General features: G+C 49.0%; 3 protein-coding genes across 4 annotated transcripts; 2 read left to right on the plus strand and 1 right to left on the minus strand.

The window, feature by feature from the left end:
* Nucleotides 1-726: 726 nt before the first annotated feature.
* On the plus strand, nucleotides 727-4,366 carry MDP1 (magnesium dependent phosphatase 1). Of its 2 annotated transcripts, none has more exons than XM_070377433.1 (7): nucleotides 727-885; nucleotides 1,005-1,065; nucleotides 1,139-1,249; nucleotides 1,577-1,684; nucleotides 1,782-1,877; nucleotides 2,041-2,185; nucleotides 4,230-4,366. In XM_070377433.1, exons 1-7 carry the CDS (start codon nucleotides 849-851, stop codon nucleotides 4,275-4,277), a joined length of 606 nt encoding a protein of 201 aa, XP_070233534.1. In that variant the 5' UTR covers nucleotides 727-848; the 3' UTR covers nucleotides 4,278-4,366. The 2 variants fall into 2 exon arrangements, with proteins under 2 accessions (XP_070233534.1, XP_005904981.1); XM_005904919.2 differs by having other exon boundaries at nucleotides 1,782-1,867.
* CHMP4A (charged multivesicular body protein 4A) lies at nucleotides 2,613-6,345 on the plus strand. Its single transcript, XM_005904916.3, has 6 exons — nucleotides 2,613-2,767; nucleotides 4,230-4,379; nucleotides 4,467-4,644; nucleotides 5,202-5,316; nucleotides 5,476-5,611; nucleotides 6,034-6,345. Exons 1-6 carry the CDS (start codon nucleotides 2,737-2,739, stop codon nucleotides 6,090-6,092), a joined length of 669 nt encoding a protein of 222 aa, XP_005904978.2. The 5' UTR covers nucleotides 2,613-2,736; the 3' UTR covers nucleotides 6,093-6,345.
* Nucleotides 6,346-7,158: 813 nt separating this feature from the next.
* TSSK4 (testis specific serine kinase 4) lies at nucleotides 7,159-10,485 on the minus strand. The gene is made up of 4 exons (XM_070377434.1): nucleotides 9,258-10,485; nucleotides 8,722-8,936; nucleotides 7,951-8,332; nucleotides 7,159-7,533 (listed from the first exon to the last, which is right to left on the minus strand). The coding sequence occupies exons 1-4, from the start codon at nucleotides 9,474-9,476 to the stop codon at nucleotides 7,351-7,353; spliced, it is 999 nt and encodes a 332-aa protein (XP_070233535.1). The 5' UTR covers nucleotides 9,477-10,485; the 3' UTR covers nucleotides 7,159-7,350.
* Between the last annotated feature and the right edge of the window lie 3,918 nt (nucleotides 10,486-14,403).

The following is a 14,403-nucleotide window of genomic DNA, read 5'->3' on the forward strand; positions in this document are numbered from 1 at the left end:
GGGTGTGGCCAAAAAAACCCAGAACGGACCCAGTGCACACCCAGTTACACCAGGTTGAAGGACTGTGACAATGGAAAGGAACATACCCTTAGAGGAATTCTCAAACTGTAAGTGTATACTCAGGAGTGTGCTAGAGCCAACTGTTACTTGTGCCAGAGCTAATCGTTGGCATCTTTCCCAGCCCCATATTAACTTACTTCATGTTGGTAGCTTGAAATTGGCCATGGTCAAGAGTATTTACAGAAATTGACAATACAAATCAGTCCTTCCCCCCAAACTGGTTGTTAAATCTCTTTCAGCATACTACTGATGTGGGTGGTAGAAACCAGGAGAGTGAGTTCTCCCCCATTGAGATGCTACAGGGCATTTGGGCCTGGTTCAAGAAAAGCCCTCAAGAGCTTAATCAACACTACATTCTTTTATGGCTGGAATATTGCTGAGGGCTTAGGTTTCTATACCATGGAGAGGCTGATATTGAGATAGGATGAGGAGTGATGAGCTATGATGGATCACTTTAGGTCTCGGTGAGATAAAATGAGAGAGGGGTACTAGAAGAAAGGGCTTCCCTTCCTTGGCTCCTCTAGTTCAGTAGCATATGGTGAGCCTGGGTTGGATGGAGAAACAAGACCTTGCAGAGACCTGAGGGTCATAGGAGCTGTCGGCGACGGTACTTTGCTGAGGTCCTTCCCCTCCTCCACCACCAGAGGGCGCCCTTGTGCGGTCTTGGGACCGACCTTCCCAGCTCGGCTTGGCGACGCTCTAGTCGCCGTTTCTCTGAGGCCCGCCGGCGGCCACTGAGCTGTGAGAGCAAGGCCTGCCTCCGTGCGCACAGCCTGCGGGCACGGGTCATGGCGCGACTCCCCAAACTCGCAGTCTTCGATCTAGGTGAGGGACCGGGTTGGGGAAAGTTTCGTAAGGCACAGTATTTCTCCAAAGCCCAGTAGCTGCTCTCGAGGCCCTGCGCCCTCGCAGGCTGAGACACCCTCATCTTCTCCCTCTCGCAGATTACACGCTCTGGCCGTTCTGGGTGGACACGCACGTAGACCCCCCGTTCCACAAGAGCAGGTGAGGCAGGGCTGGGGAGGCCTGGGGCCAGGCGGGGCTCCGCGGGAGCTGAGCGCACTCTCGCCGTCTCCAGTGACGGAACTGTACGAGATAGGCGGGGCCAGAGCATCCAACTGTACCCTGAGGTGCCTGAGGTCCTGGAACGATTGCGGGGCCTGGGAGTACCCATCGCGGCCGCTTCACGGTAAGAAGAGGGGCTGAGTCGGTCTAATGTTGAGAGATGTGTGCATGAGGAGACTTACGTGTAACCCTTTGGCTGCAAAAATTTAGGCCGCGCAAATTTGCAGGTATTTGTACATTTTCGAATTGTACCCTCTGCTGTGCATTTTGTAACTTTATAAACATTGGCTCAGTGGTACCCGTATCAGGCAGGAAGGATATGGAATTGAAGCTGGACGGAAGATGCTTGCCCATCCCGGACAAACAAGAAGTTGATTTCCCCCTGGTTACACATTAACTTCACTTGCAGCCTTGGCCCTCCATTCTCCCCATCTACTACACCTTTTTTCAGGACAGGTGAGGTTGAAGGAGCCAACCAGCTGCTGGAGCTCTTTGACCTTGTCAGATACTTTGTTCATCGGGAAATCTATCCAGGCAGCAAAGTCACGCACTTTGAGAGGTATGAAGCGATAAATGGTGAAGCAGGGAGAGAGAAGACCAGGGAGACTGGAGGGGCTAAGAAGCCAGCGTGGTCACTCCCAGCGTGTCTTGCACAGGTTGCAGCGGAAGACTGGAGTTCCTTTCTCTCAGATGATCTTCTTTGATGATGAGAAGAGGAACATCGTAGATGTCAGCAAATTGGGTACTAAGTGGTGAGGCTAGCCATTTGGGGAATGAGGAGAAAGGCTTCCTAAGAGGGAAAGGGTTGGGAGGTATGTACAGGATAGTCTGCATGCAGGTGATGCCCCCAAAAAGGCGAGAGTCCTAACTGGGAGCCCTGAAGGCCTGATGAAATGTGGCTTCTTTTCTTTCTAGGTGTTACCTGCATTCATGTCCAGCATGGAATGAGCCTTCAAACCCTAACTCAAGGATTAGATGCATTCACAAAGGCCCAAGCTGGACTCTGAGGTCCAGTCATTTGAGGCACAGAACTGAAAGGAAATCAGGAGGGCATTTTCAGGTGCATTTGTAAATTATTAAAGTGTATTTGTGTGCGGCAGAAGAGATCTTACCCTGTGTGGGTTGTTTCTGTTTTGACCTGGGGTGGGCCATCCGGAGGTGCAAAGACCAGAACGTGAGGCACTGGATCCGCCTTATGAACTTGCGGCAAACCGACTACGATCTCCTTGTGCGCTCCCCATTCCCACCCCTCTCCCGAGCTCTGTCAAGGGCGTAAAAAACTCTTGCACTGGCCCCAAGTAGTAGGGTGCATTACCCTGCACATTTCTTTCCAGGAAACAAAGAGTTTGTTTGCGGGTTGGAGTGGGGCGGCCTTTTTATTCAGCGGGAAACTAAGCGGCCGCTTTGAGAGGAGCGCGTGGGTTTGGGGCTGGTGTGTTGGCTCACGTGATAGCAGTGGTCTCACTGGCGCCTGTTGATGATGTCGCCGCGGTGCCCTAAGGAGGGATTGGCCGAGGCCGGTCTCGGAGTGAGGCGTACGGCACCTACTCGGGAGCAAGGCGGAAGCGCACGGGATACCGTGGGGCGGAGGCGGGAGAGGCGAGGGTCGCGATGAGTGGGCTTGGCCGGCTGTTCGGGAGGGGTGAGCCCGGGCAAGACTGGTCCCCGGGAGGTGCTGGCCGCAGGGGGCTGGAGGCGGGGAGAGCAGGAGACGCTGTCTGGAAAACCCCTATAGCCCGGCCTTCTCCCGAGCCAGCACCGCCGCCTTGTCTGCGTGCGCGGTTCCAGCTGCCTTCCTGGGAGGGAAGAGCCTGAGGCCCTGGAGGGGGCGCGAGTGGAGGGCGTGGCTACTGTGCTGGCTCCCACTGTTGAGGCTTTGGGGACGAGTTTCTTGGCATGCAGTCCTTTCCAAAGCACTGGTGCTTCCTTCATGCTGGGCCGGAGGCAATCTGAGGTGACCCAAGAAAGTTAGCCCTCTTGAGCTCCTCTGAGGTGGGGGAGACAGGCAAAATCTGGCATTTACGGTGTGGTGTGGCAACTCCGTGATGGAGATTTTCCCGAAAGCCAGGGGTGATCCGGAGTCTAGCAGTATGCCAAGCGGCGGGTGGGTGGGTGGAGGGGTGGGTGGAGGGTGGCGGGGGTGGGAGGGTGGTTGAGGTTCTCTAGGAAAAGGTAACTGTGCAAAACAGAGGCAGGGAAAAGTGTGGTATATTTAGGGAAAAGAAGTTCTGACCTCTGAGTATGGGTGTGTGTGTGTGGTGTGTGTGTGTGTGTGTGTGTGTGTGTGTGAAGGACCCTGTGTATCTTGTTAAAAAACCTTTTTTGGATTTTATTCTGTAGGCAGTGGAGAGTATAGAAGGATCTTAAGCAGGTTCAGGCCTTCAGCTTTTTTATTTTTTAAAAAATAAGTCTGTTAGAAGTGCAGAAGATACAGGGGAAAATTGAGATCAGACTTTTTTTCTTTAGCCTCTATGCTCTGTTCACTTTGATGCTGTGGAGTCAGGACCTTGAGTATCTTCTAGGATAACAAGTGGAACACTGATTATAAAACATGATTGAACTCTGGTGGGGAACGAGATAATGAGGAGGTTATGCATGTGTGGGTGCCGGCGGCACACGGGAAGTCTTTCTACCTTCCACTTGCTCAGTTTGCTGTAAATCCAAAATTGTTCTAAAAAAAAAAAAAAAAAAAGATTGGAAATGACTTGAAATGTAGCTAGGAATAAAAAGGATACTGGCTTTGGAATTCATACTGTCACATTTCAGTTCCCTTGCAGTCTCTTACTACAGTAGTTGTGATTTTAGATCAAAATGTTAACCTCTTTGTGCCTGTTTTCACATTTGTAAACTGGAGTTAGTACATTCATTATAGAAGGTCATTTGGGGATTAAAAACAACACTATTAAGTGCCTGGCACATACCATGCACTCCACGCTGCTAAGTCGCTTCAGTCGTGTCGGACTCTGTGAGACCCCATAAACGGCAGCCCACCAGGCTCCCCCGTCCCTGGGATTCTCCAGGCACGAACACTGGAGTGGGTTGCCATTTAATCGTTGGCTAATATTTTTCTTTCACACAATGTGGGCTGCTCCATTGGATTCCAGGAAAGAAGGAGAAGGGGCCAACCCCTGAAGAGGCAATACAGAAACTGAAGGAGACGGAGAAGATATTGATCAAGAAACAGGAATTTCTGGAGCAGAAGATTGAACAGGAGCTACAAGCTGCCAAGAAGCATGGGACCAAGAACAAGAGAGGTAATGGGGAGGGAAAGGTGCCACCAGGGAGGGCCCGGGGGAGGCAAGGGCTTCTGGCTCTGATGTTCAGGGTGTGGGCTGGATCAGCTGCCCTACAGGCTTTGCGGAGGAAGAAAAGGTTGGAACAGCAGCTGGCACAAACCGACGGGACATTATCCACCCTGGAATTTCAGCGTGAGGCCATTGAGAATGCCACCACCAATGCAGAAGTGCTTCGTACCATGGAGCTTGCTGCCCAAGGCTTGAAGAAGGCCTACCAGGACATGTGGGTATGGGGGGAGGGGAGGAGGGGACCCAGGCACTGGGGAGAGTAGCTTGGTTTTGTGCTGTGACTCTTAAAACCTCTCCAGATGTGAATTTAGAGTAGAGACGCCTGTGATGGCTAGACCTCTGTCAGCCTTCTTGCTTACTACAAGATGATCTCTGCTGGCTGGGACATTCTAGGGAGGAAATATGATTTCCTGGTTTTTTTTTTTTTTTTTGGCTGTGCCGAGCAACTATGGGATCTTAGTTCCCCAATCAGGGTTTGAACCTGGGCCCCCAGCAGTGGAAGTGAGGAGTCTTAACCACTGAACCACAGGGAAGTCCCAATTTTTCTCATTTTTTAAGACCCTTCAGAGAGAGCAACCAGTCTTCCCCACTGTGGCTTCATGTCATTTCTCAGCCCATGTTTGCCTCTTTATACTTTTCCAGGGGTCTCTTTTACCTGGTAGCCCTGGATTTGTCAGTCTGAAGCCACAGGCAGGAGGGACGTCATTCATGTGAGATTAAAAAATGAAGGGGATTGTCACCTGATTTCTGGGCTGTGTATCTTGTTCTCAGGGACATTGACAAGGTGGATGAACTGATGGCTGACATCACAGAACAACAGGAGGTGGCCCAGCAGATCTCAGATGCCATTTCTCGGCCTGTGGGCTTTGGAGATGACGTGGATGAGGTGACTGGGCGAGAGGGGTCAGGGAATGTTGAAGGCATGGGACCAGCCAGAAGGAATGCCCAGGAGAATTGTGGGGCAGGTTTGGGGGGAACTCCAAAAGTATGTTTTTGGAAATAGAATTTTCCTTTGTTCTGAGTGGCCTTGTCCTCCCGTATCCAGGATGAACTGTTGGAGGAGCTAGAGGAGCTGGAGCAGGAGGAATTGGCCCGAGAGTTGTTACACGTGGGTGACGAGGAGGAGGAGCCCCCGGTCGCACTGCCCAGTGCACCCTCTACACATCTGCCTGCGGAGCCAGGTGCCCAGGGCTCTTCTGTCATCTCAAGGACTTGAGAGGGTGGGATAGACAGGGGGGAAATTATTCCTCATCCATCCTGCCTCAAAGGATCCAGGCAGAGAGGGTTACTGCTACAGTTGCATAGGTTGTTGACTGCATAAGGATACCTGGCTGAAGGGGAATGGGGACTGAGATCCAGCTTGTCCTTCACCCCACAAACCATGTATCCTGGTTTAGGGATGCAAATGCTGGGAGAAATGAGCACCTTCTGATTTGCACAAAGGTGCTATGGGAATTAGCAGCAGCCCAGCAAGCAAGACCATACCCTTAGGTTCTTTGCTGGGAGAGAGCATTCAGCAGGTTCCTAGTGTTACAGAAGGGGATGGTTGGAAGTTGCTGAGACCTTAACACTTGTCTTTCTCTGGGTGTCCTTGTCTCCAAAGCTCCCAAAGCGGATGAAGATGAAGCGGAACTAAAGCAGCTGGCTGAGTGGGTGTCCTGATGAGTCTGGGGTTGTCAGCCTGACGCTGCCTTTGTTGCTCTCTTTTCCTTAAGTGCCAAATGCTGAGCTAAAGGAACATGGCCTTGTTGGTAGGTCCTGCTGAGGGTGGTGGTGTGACCCTGCCTGAGAAAAGGGTCTGTGGCCCTCCCTTCCCTGGCTCAACTATGAAGAAGGATTGGTACGGGAAGAGCCCCTGGGCTCCCATGGATAGCATTACAGTGCCCTCATCCCCAATAAAACTGGGTGGACGGAACCCTAGTGCTTATGCTGCCTTGTCTACCACTGAAACTCATCTCCTGGTTCTTGGAGCTTTGTATCAAGAAATGAGTGACAATGAGAGTGAGAAAGGGGAGCTGTAGCGTAGAACAAATGGAGCTTCCAGTATCTTAACCTGGTGTGTTCCAGGCAGATATTGTTCCATCTCTCAAGCTGGTTTGTCCTAGGGATGCCTAGTGCTGAGCGTAAGGAAACTGCCGTCTAGTATTATCCCAGAATCATGTGGGGCCGCCCCTAAGTCTTCCCTCATCCCTTTTTACCCAATTGTGCCACTGCAAAGAGAGCCGCATGATTTACTACCCATATTCCTTTTACTAAGCCCGTTCACAGATAGGAAAGGAGAAATACACGGATGACGGGGTAAATAGGTTTGCTTTCTCCAGAACGCGTAGTGAATAGGCTTGGTTTGAAACTGTTACTTCCACGTGTAGGAACAATAATGAGGGACCCTAACTCCTGGGACTGTTTCAGTGGTGGTTAAGGTGGCATTTGGAGGAGGAAGGAACCAAAATATTGCCCACCTCCTGATACTGGTTTCTAAAAGAATGAACAATGCTGTCCCTTTGGACTGTAGACAAACAGAGCAACCAGGGTAGAGCAAGTTCTGCCCCACTACTTGAACATGTGGAGTGCATGGAGACACACAGCAGCGAGCATGTCCTCAGCCAGAACAGTGAAGCGTCTCTGAAGCAGGTGTTCCTCCCATCTCGCCCAGCCCACCTTCAGAACCACAGAAGAGCTACACTGTAAATTACAATCTAGACTTAACTGGTGTCAGGATGACTGGTTACAGGCTCTGGGCAGAAATCCACCTCTCACCCTCAGCACTGTTCCCTGCTAAGGGTCCCCTGAGGAAAGAATGTGACTCCAGCTAATGAAACTAAAACAGAATTAGATTTATTTATTTTTGGTATAAAAGATTTTTATCCCCAGACCCTCCTGCTTTGCTCCTCTTTCAACCCCCCTCCCCCCTCTGCCACTTTCAGGTACTGATTTCCAAGGACTGGTGACGATTAGTGGTGCTGGGGGGCTGGCACATGGCCTCGAGTAGCCTGATCTCATGGGTGGGTTGCTCAGGCTGGAACTTCAGCACCCAGGGATCCTTGATGATGTCCAGGATGGTGGCACGCTTGGGGGCTTGGCGTAGCGTCTGGAGGATCAGGTTCTAGGGCAGGGGAGAGAGAGGTCTTGGCTGAGCTGGCCCCCTACTGTGCCACACAGGCAATGAGCAGCTGGACCTAAGGAAGAAGCAGGATAGCCCATCACACCACTCTGGTGAAAGGGAGTATGGCCCTGACTTTACCCTTAAAAGCCTCCTGTCTGCTCAGAAAGCCAATATCTTGAGGGGAACCTTGCAGAATCCCCTTCTGGCCTAGAGATAGAGACTAAAACCTGCTCATCACTCATCCCAGGTGCAAGCCCAGGGGTTGGCCCTTTAAGCCCTCCCTGCCATTCTAGGGCAGAGGGTGGGCGTGAGATAGCCCTGGTGGCGGGGAGCCTTCCCCTGGATCGGGAGGTCTAGGTTGGGTGTTCCCTCCCTACGGGGCACCCAAGGCTTCAGCCCTCCTAGGGGAGCCAGCACCTTGCACTCCTGGGAGATGGCATAGTTAGGTGGAAAAGTGACCTCCTTCTGAGTCTCTTTCAGCAGCTTCTTAAGATTGGTGTCATCAAAGGGTAGACGGGCGACCACCAGAGTGTAGAGGATGACGCCCATGCTCCAGGTGTCAGACAGGAAGGGGTTGTAGGGCAAGCCTAGCAAGATCTCTGGGCAGGCATAAGCAAAGCTGCCACAGTAGGTCTGGCTGAGGTGGCTGAAGCAGTTCATTTGGCGGTAGGAAGGGCTATTCCGCACAGACTGGTTGGAAGGCACCATCTTGGCGAAGCCAAAGTCCGATATCTTCACGTTCTCCCGCTTGTCCAGCAGCAGGTTCTCCAACTTTAAGTCCCTACCAGCAGCAGAAAGGCTGGGGGTCAGGAGAGGGCTTAGTATTAGACTGGGAGCTGAAGGGCCAGGGGTCAGAGGCTAGAGATGAGGAAAGGCAAAGGGAGAGAGATGCCATTATGAGGACACAGGGCAGAGAGGAAGGAAAGCCAGGGAGTTGTGAGCAGAACCCAAAGGGGAGAGGATGGCAGCTAAGGACTACTGGGAGCTTAACATCACTTTTCATTAAGTGCTCTGCTCACAGGGGGCACTTAATATGTGTTCTTGAGCAGACGATTAAAGTGGATGGATGGGCCTAGATACTCAGGAGGGAGATCAAGGAGGGGAGGGTGAGGGAAAGAGAGCAGAAAGTAGATGTGCATAAAACCCCCTGGAGCCCAAAGGCCCCAGTCTGAGTGGCAGCGCCCTCACCGGTGCACGATGCCTTTGCTGTGCAGGTAGGCGATGCCCAGGGTCAGCTGGGAGAACCACTTTCCAGCAAGGGGCTCAGAGCAGGCCCCGTAGCGCTGGATCCACTCAAGAACGTCACCACCCTGAGCCAGCTCCAGAATGATGTAGACCCGGGATGTGGTCTCGATGGCCTGATAGAAGTTGATGAGATACTTGTGCCGCAGGACCTTCATCACCTGGCTCCAGAAGAGGGACCCATCAAACCCAGGCAGGGAGCTGTGCTCCAGCCCTCCTCCTCTCCCACTGCTGCTTTTTTAGAACTCTGCAACAGAATCAAACCCCAGAGGGCTGGTGGCCTGTGGACAAACCCTGTTTTGTACTTTTACTTTTGGAGGGTCTGAAGGTGAGGTGGAAAGAAACTTAAATTTTCCTAGCTGCCTAGTGAGCCATTCAGTCGTGGTTTAGTGGTTTCTGGCTCCACCCCCTCCTAACCGTACCCCTTTTGAGAACCATTAAGTATCTTGGTATCAGTTCCCTCTTCTAGACCCCTTTCCAACCTGTATCTCACGGGGCAGGAACTTGTTAAGATAGTCCTCAGAGGCCTTCTTCTTCGAGATGATCTTGACGGCCACCATGACCTTCTGCTTTGTGTAGTAAGCCTCATACACTGTCCCGTAGGAGCCATTGCCAATGACTTTGCCCACTTCGTAACCATACTCCTCCATGACAGAGCGGTAGGCCGAGGTGGGTGGTGCTTCCATGTCTCCCTTCCCCATGGTGTTGGGCTTGCTGAGTGCAGAGAGCTTTGCTACTTAAAAGCCTCCTGTCTGCCTAGAAAGCCAACACCTTAAGCTGCTGTAGGCTAGGTAACTTTAAAGTGAAGTTAAAGTCTCCAAAAGCTTGCCTATGCAATCTGGGATGCTGGGCTCAGCTCTCCACTAGGAACTTGGAGGGGGAAGAAGGGAGAAGCAGTTCTTTTGTCTACACTGGCTGTTGTTACTTCTTTCTCTTCTTGGTTACGGAACTCCCCAAGGTCCCATGTTCTGCACACATCATAATTCACCTTCTATCTACCACTGGCCACAAGGCTTGAGAGGAAATGCAGTTTCATTGCTGGAAATTATCCCTTTGTAATCTGGTGAGACTCATTCCATGGATCTGGTCCTTTCAACCAATCATGTTTATTGAGTACCTGCTATGTGCCAGGCAGTGTGTGGCATCCCGTAAGAAAATTACCAGTAAGACCAATAGAGACCCTATGCTACTAGTGTTTATAATCCAGCATGAGAAACACCTGAGTGTGAGAATATTACAGGGAATGGTAAGGTATTGCAGAAGCATGTTCTAAGGAGTCTAAAATATTCTTTTTGTGGAGGTGGCTTTTTTTTTTTGAACAGATTGAGCTGGACTCACTTGAGTAGTTCATCTGGTGACATCATCTCAGCTAGGCTGGTTTGTTTCTGCATAAGTGAAGTGAAGTGAAAGTTGCTCAGTCGTGCCCTACTCTTTGTGATCCCATGGACTGTACTGGAGTAGGTAGCCTTTCCCTTCTCCAGGGGATCTTCCCAACCCAAACCCAGGTCTCCCACATTGCAGGCAGATTCTTTACCAGCTGAGCCACAAGGGAAGCCCAAGAATACTGGAGTGGGTAGCCTATCCCTTCTCCAGGGATCTCCCCCACTGAGGAATTGAACTGGGGTCTCCTGCATTGCAGGCGGATTCTTTACCAACTGAGCTGCATATCATGTCATTATTCAGTAGACTAGCTCAAGTTGCCTTACATACTTTGCACTGAATTCCAAGTGGAAAAAAAAAAAAAAATCGGAAGCTGCATGACCAATTGAGACCTAGGGTCCAAAATCAAAAAACATCACTTCCGTACCTTTATATGAATAAAGACAGGTACAAGGATCACTCGGATGTATGGGGGTGGGGATGGACATGCTTCTTAACCTTGAAATGCACACTTATCTTGCCTTCCATGACCCTGGACTCCACTTTTCCTTACATCCAGCCAGCCATTCCCCAGGATTCACTGAAGCCTCTCCCACCATCCATCCCTGTAACAGAACCTTATTTCTGTTATTTCTCCCTCTGTTACTAATAGAAATAAGGTTCTGTTACAAGCCTTATTTCCTCTGACCTTTACATCCTTCCTAAGGATCTCATCAAGACCCTTCATTTCTTCACTGATGACTCCAGCAAGCCTTCTGCTCCTCTCCCCTTGGTGTGTTCACCGTGAAATCCAGGAATAAATGATTTTGTTCCCACAATAGTTCAGTGCCTCCCCATTCTCCTTAGGATCAACTCGAAATTCTTTTATGTGACTTCAAATTTGACCCCACTTACCTCTCCAATTTTCTGTTGTAACATACATGTAATGCTCCAGCCAAACAACTGCTTTTCCTTCGTTGTTCCCTCTGTTCTGGCAGACTGTGACTCTCTTCAGGGCTTAGCTGATGTGCTATTTTAAGGAAGCCTTTGACTGCTCAGGTCCAAATCAGATGTCCCTCCCTCCTGAGTGCTCCCACAGCTCCAATACTTTGTCTAATGTAGTGTCTGTTGTTTTTCCTGCTTGCATCTCCCACTAGGCTGTAAGGAAGGTCAACTGATGAGAGAAGGGGTATGAAGTCAAAGATCTGAGAAGAAAGGCTTGTGGAGAATGGGAGGGAGCTGACTGGGAAAATGAACACTGGGCAGCACTGACGGTCCCACTGAGACTGGAAAACCCAGCTTATGGACACAATCTTAACACAGTGTAGTGTTAAGATTCTTTTAGCATCCTGGATATTGGTGCTTGAACATTAACAGACAAACTGACCCAAGATTAAGATTTCACTTGGCAGCTGCAGTGAAAGGATAATCAAGAACTCAGGCAAGAAGGTGGCTAAAGACCCAAGCTGCGTGGGTTAGGAAGAGAAGCAAGAAAAAGGCCAAAGGGCAGGGGGAGGGGTTGCAGGTCTCTGTGAAATGAAACGAGTCTGGTGGGAAAGACGGAGGAAGAGAGGTTATCTGGATTTAAGATGATGGGGTGGGGGGGTGGGGATGGCACACAAGGAATAACAAGGGAAGAATCAAATTTTCTTTTATCTTCCATCCTCCAAAACAAAACTTTCAACAGATTATGCCATAGGCTACTGGTAAATTCTCATTTATTGATAATCCTGCTGGCAGGGTGGCTGAAAGTCCTGTTGGAGTCAGATCTACATCCTCAGTCTATCAAAACGAGCAGCTGTCCAGGACACACCATGGGAAGAAGGCGCACCCAGCCCTGCCTGTCTTCTGCTCCCCTGGATAGGCAACTTGGTGGCACCTCTGTTCTCATCATGTATAGCAGGTAAATCAGTTCATGCACAGAATGCGTATTAAGCTGCCTCAGTTGCTCAGTCGTGTCTGACTCTTTGCAACCCCATGACTGCAGCACTCCAGGCTTCCCTGTCCATCATCAACTCCCAGAGCTTGCTCAAACTCATGTGCATTGAGTCAGTGATGCCATCTAACCATCTCATCCTCTGTCAGCCCCTTCTCCTCCTGCCTTCAATCTTTTCCAGCATCAGGGTCTTTTCTAATGAGTCAGCTCTTCACATCAGGTGGCCAAAGTATTGGAGCTTCAGCTTCAACATCAGTCCTTCCAAAGAATATTCAGGACTGATTTCCTTTAGGATTCACTGGTTTGATCTCCTTGCTGTCCAAGGGACTCTCACGAGTCTTCTCCAACACCACAGTTCAAAAGAATCTATTCTTCGGTGCTCAGCTTTTTTTATGGTCCAACCCTCACATCCATACATGACTACTGGAAAACCATAGCTTTGACTAGATGGACCTTTGTTGGCAAAGTAATGTCTCTGCTTTTTAAAATATGCTATCTAGGTTTGTCATAGCTTTTCTTCCAAGGAGCAATTTCATGGCTCCTTAATTTCATGGCTGCAGTCACCATCTGTAGTGATTTGGGAGCCCAAGATAATAAAGTCTGTCACTGTTTCCATTAAGCTGCCTACTGTATACAAAAACACTGCTAGGTTGTGCTTGCTAAGGATTTATCCTTTGCTAAAGATACCAAAATGGATAAATTATAATCCCCCTGTGAGGAGTTAGCAATTAGCAAGGGAGACCGACACATAAGAAGTTAACGAAATCAAAATGAATCCGCCACAGGTATAAATAAATAATTTTTTTATTATTATTTTTTAATTTTAAATAAAAAATAAAAAAAAAAAAAGTTAACGAAATAGTACAGTGAGATAAAGTTCTATAAACAAAGTCTGAAAGGAGATGCAAGGGAAGGCTTTATAGAGAAGGTGGCATTTGTACTGTTCAAAAGAAAGGTAAGCAGGGAATGCTGGATTGAACAGTATAGGCAGAAGGAACCATATGAAGCTTGCAGGCCTGAGAAAATATGACATTCAAGATTTCAATTTAAATACAGGATAGGGTTCCAGAGGGGAATGTACCCGGAGAAGTAATTTAGATCCAGGTCTGAGAGGCCTAATATGCCAAGTTTTTTTTTTTTTTTTTTCTCTGTCCTATGTACTCATGGTTAAAGTTTGGTATGCATCAAAATCAGAGCTTGTTAAAAAATACTGATGCCCAGTAATGTCCTCCCCAAGATCCTGATTTGGGAGGGGACCCAGGTATCTCTGTTTATAATAAGTTTCTAGCTGAACCTGATGCATACTGAGATTTAAGAACCGTTGTTGCAAACTAGTGAATTTACTTTTTTTTTTGGTCGCACTTCGAGGCATGTGGGATCCTAGTTCCCCAACCACGTTCCAGGCATTGGAAGCAAGGAGTCTCAACCACTGGACTGCCAGGGAAGTCCCAAACTGGTGAATTTAACAAAAATAAGCAGACTCACAGATAAAAAAACAAACTAGTGGTTACCAGTGAGGAGGGAGAGAGGGACAATACAGGGGTGGGGGAATGGAAGATACAAATTACTGCGTGTAAGATACGCTCAAGGATGTACGACATGGGGAATACAGACAATATTCTGTAATAACTAAATGGAAAGAAACCTTTAAACATCATATTAAATTTTTTTAAAAAAAGAATCATGGGTGCTGGAAATAGGACATCTTTAAGATTAAAGAAAGAAAAAAAACTTGCAGCAACAGTGTGGAAAATAGATACAAGGGGAGAGATGACCAAGAGAGAAGCAAGGTGGCTGTCAACTTAGTTGAGGGGATAGGGCCAGCACCAAGGCAGCATGGAAAGCAATTTGGAAGATACTCGAGAGAAAAGCAGAGGAATCCTGGTGGCACTGATCTTATTGGGGGGGAGGAGGGAGTGACTGTTAACTGTGAAAGAGGCCCAGGTTTAGAGACCAGGGGGTTGTCACATAAAAGATTATTCCAAAGCCACTCTAAGTTACTTTTCTAGTTATAAAACTCACTGTCTAAAAATCTGAACCCCTACATCCTGGAACCTCACCTCCTCCTGCAGGGAGGGAGGGAGTAAATGAAGGACTTCTCAAGCCAGAAGTTACTTAACACTTTCCACTTTATTTACTCCAGTAAAAGGAACCTTAAGTTGTTCCCAAGTGACCAAAGTCACCGACCCTAGGTCTGATCTCCATAGGAACTTCCCTAATGACAGATCCCCTTGACAGAATAAACTTTTCCAGAATAATCTGCAATACAAAATTAAAAAGATGCTCAAACACATACCAAGAACTTCCAGATGTTCAAGCTGAATTTAGAAAAG

This window comes from Bos mutus, chromosome 10 (assembly GCF_027580195.1).
Source record: "Bos mutus isolate GX-2022 chromosome 10, NWIPB_WYAK_1.1, whole genome shotgun sequence".
Lineage (NCBI taxonomy): Eukaryota > Metazoa > Chordata > Mammalia > Artiodactyla > Bovidae > Bos > Bos mutus.

Coding starts and splice junctions, on each gene's coding strand:
- MDP1 (XM_070377433.1), top strand. CDS start 849: ATGGCGCGACTCCCCAAACTCGCAGTCTTCGATCTAG. Junction 1,066..1,138: donor CCCCCGTTCCACAAGAGCAG/GTGAGGCAGGGC, acceptor CGCCGTCTCCAG/TGACGGAACTGTACGAGATA. Junction 1,878..2,040: donor AGCAAATTGGGTACTAAGTG/GTGAGGCTAGCC, acceptor TTTTCTTTCTAG/GTGTTACCTGCATTCATGTC.
- CHMP4A (XM_005904916.3), top strand. CDS start 2,737: ATGAGTGGGCTTGGCCGGCTGTTCGGGAGGG. Junction 4,645..5,201: donor AAGAAGGCCTACCAGGACAT/GTGGGTATGGGG, acceptor TCTTGTTCTCAG/GGACATTGACAAGGTGGATG. Junction 5,612..6,033: donor ACATCTGCCTGCGGAGCCAG/GTGCCCAGGGCT, acceptor TTGTCTCCAAAG/CTCCCAAAGCGGATGAAGAT.
- TSSK4 (XM_070377434.1), bottom strand. CDS start 9,476: ATGGGGAAGGGAGACATGGAAGCACCACCCACCTCGGCCTACCGCTCT. Junction 8,937..9,257: donor TCCTGCCCCGTGAGATACAG/GTTGGAAAGGGG, acceptor TTCTGGAGCCAG/GTGATGAAGGTCCTGCGGCA. Junction 7,534..7,950: donor CCATCTCCCAGGAGTGCAAG/GTGCTGGCTCCC, acceptor CCCCTGCCCTAG/AACCTGATCCTCCAGACGCT.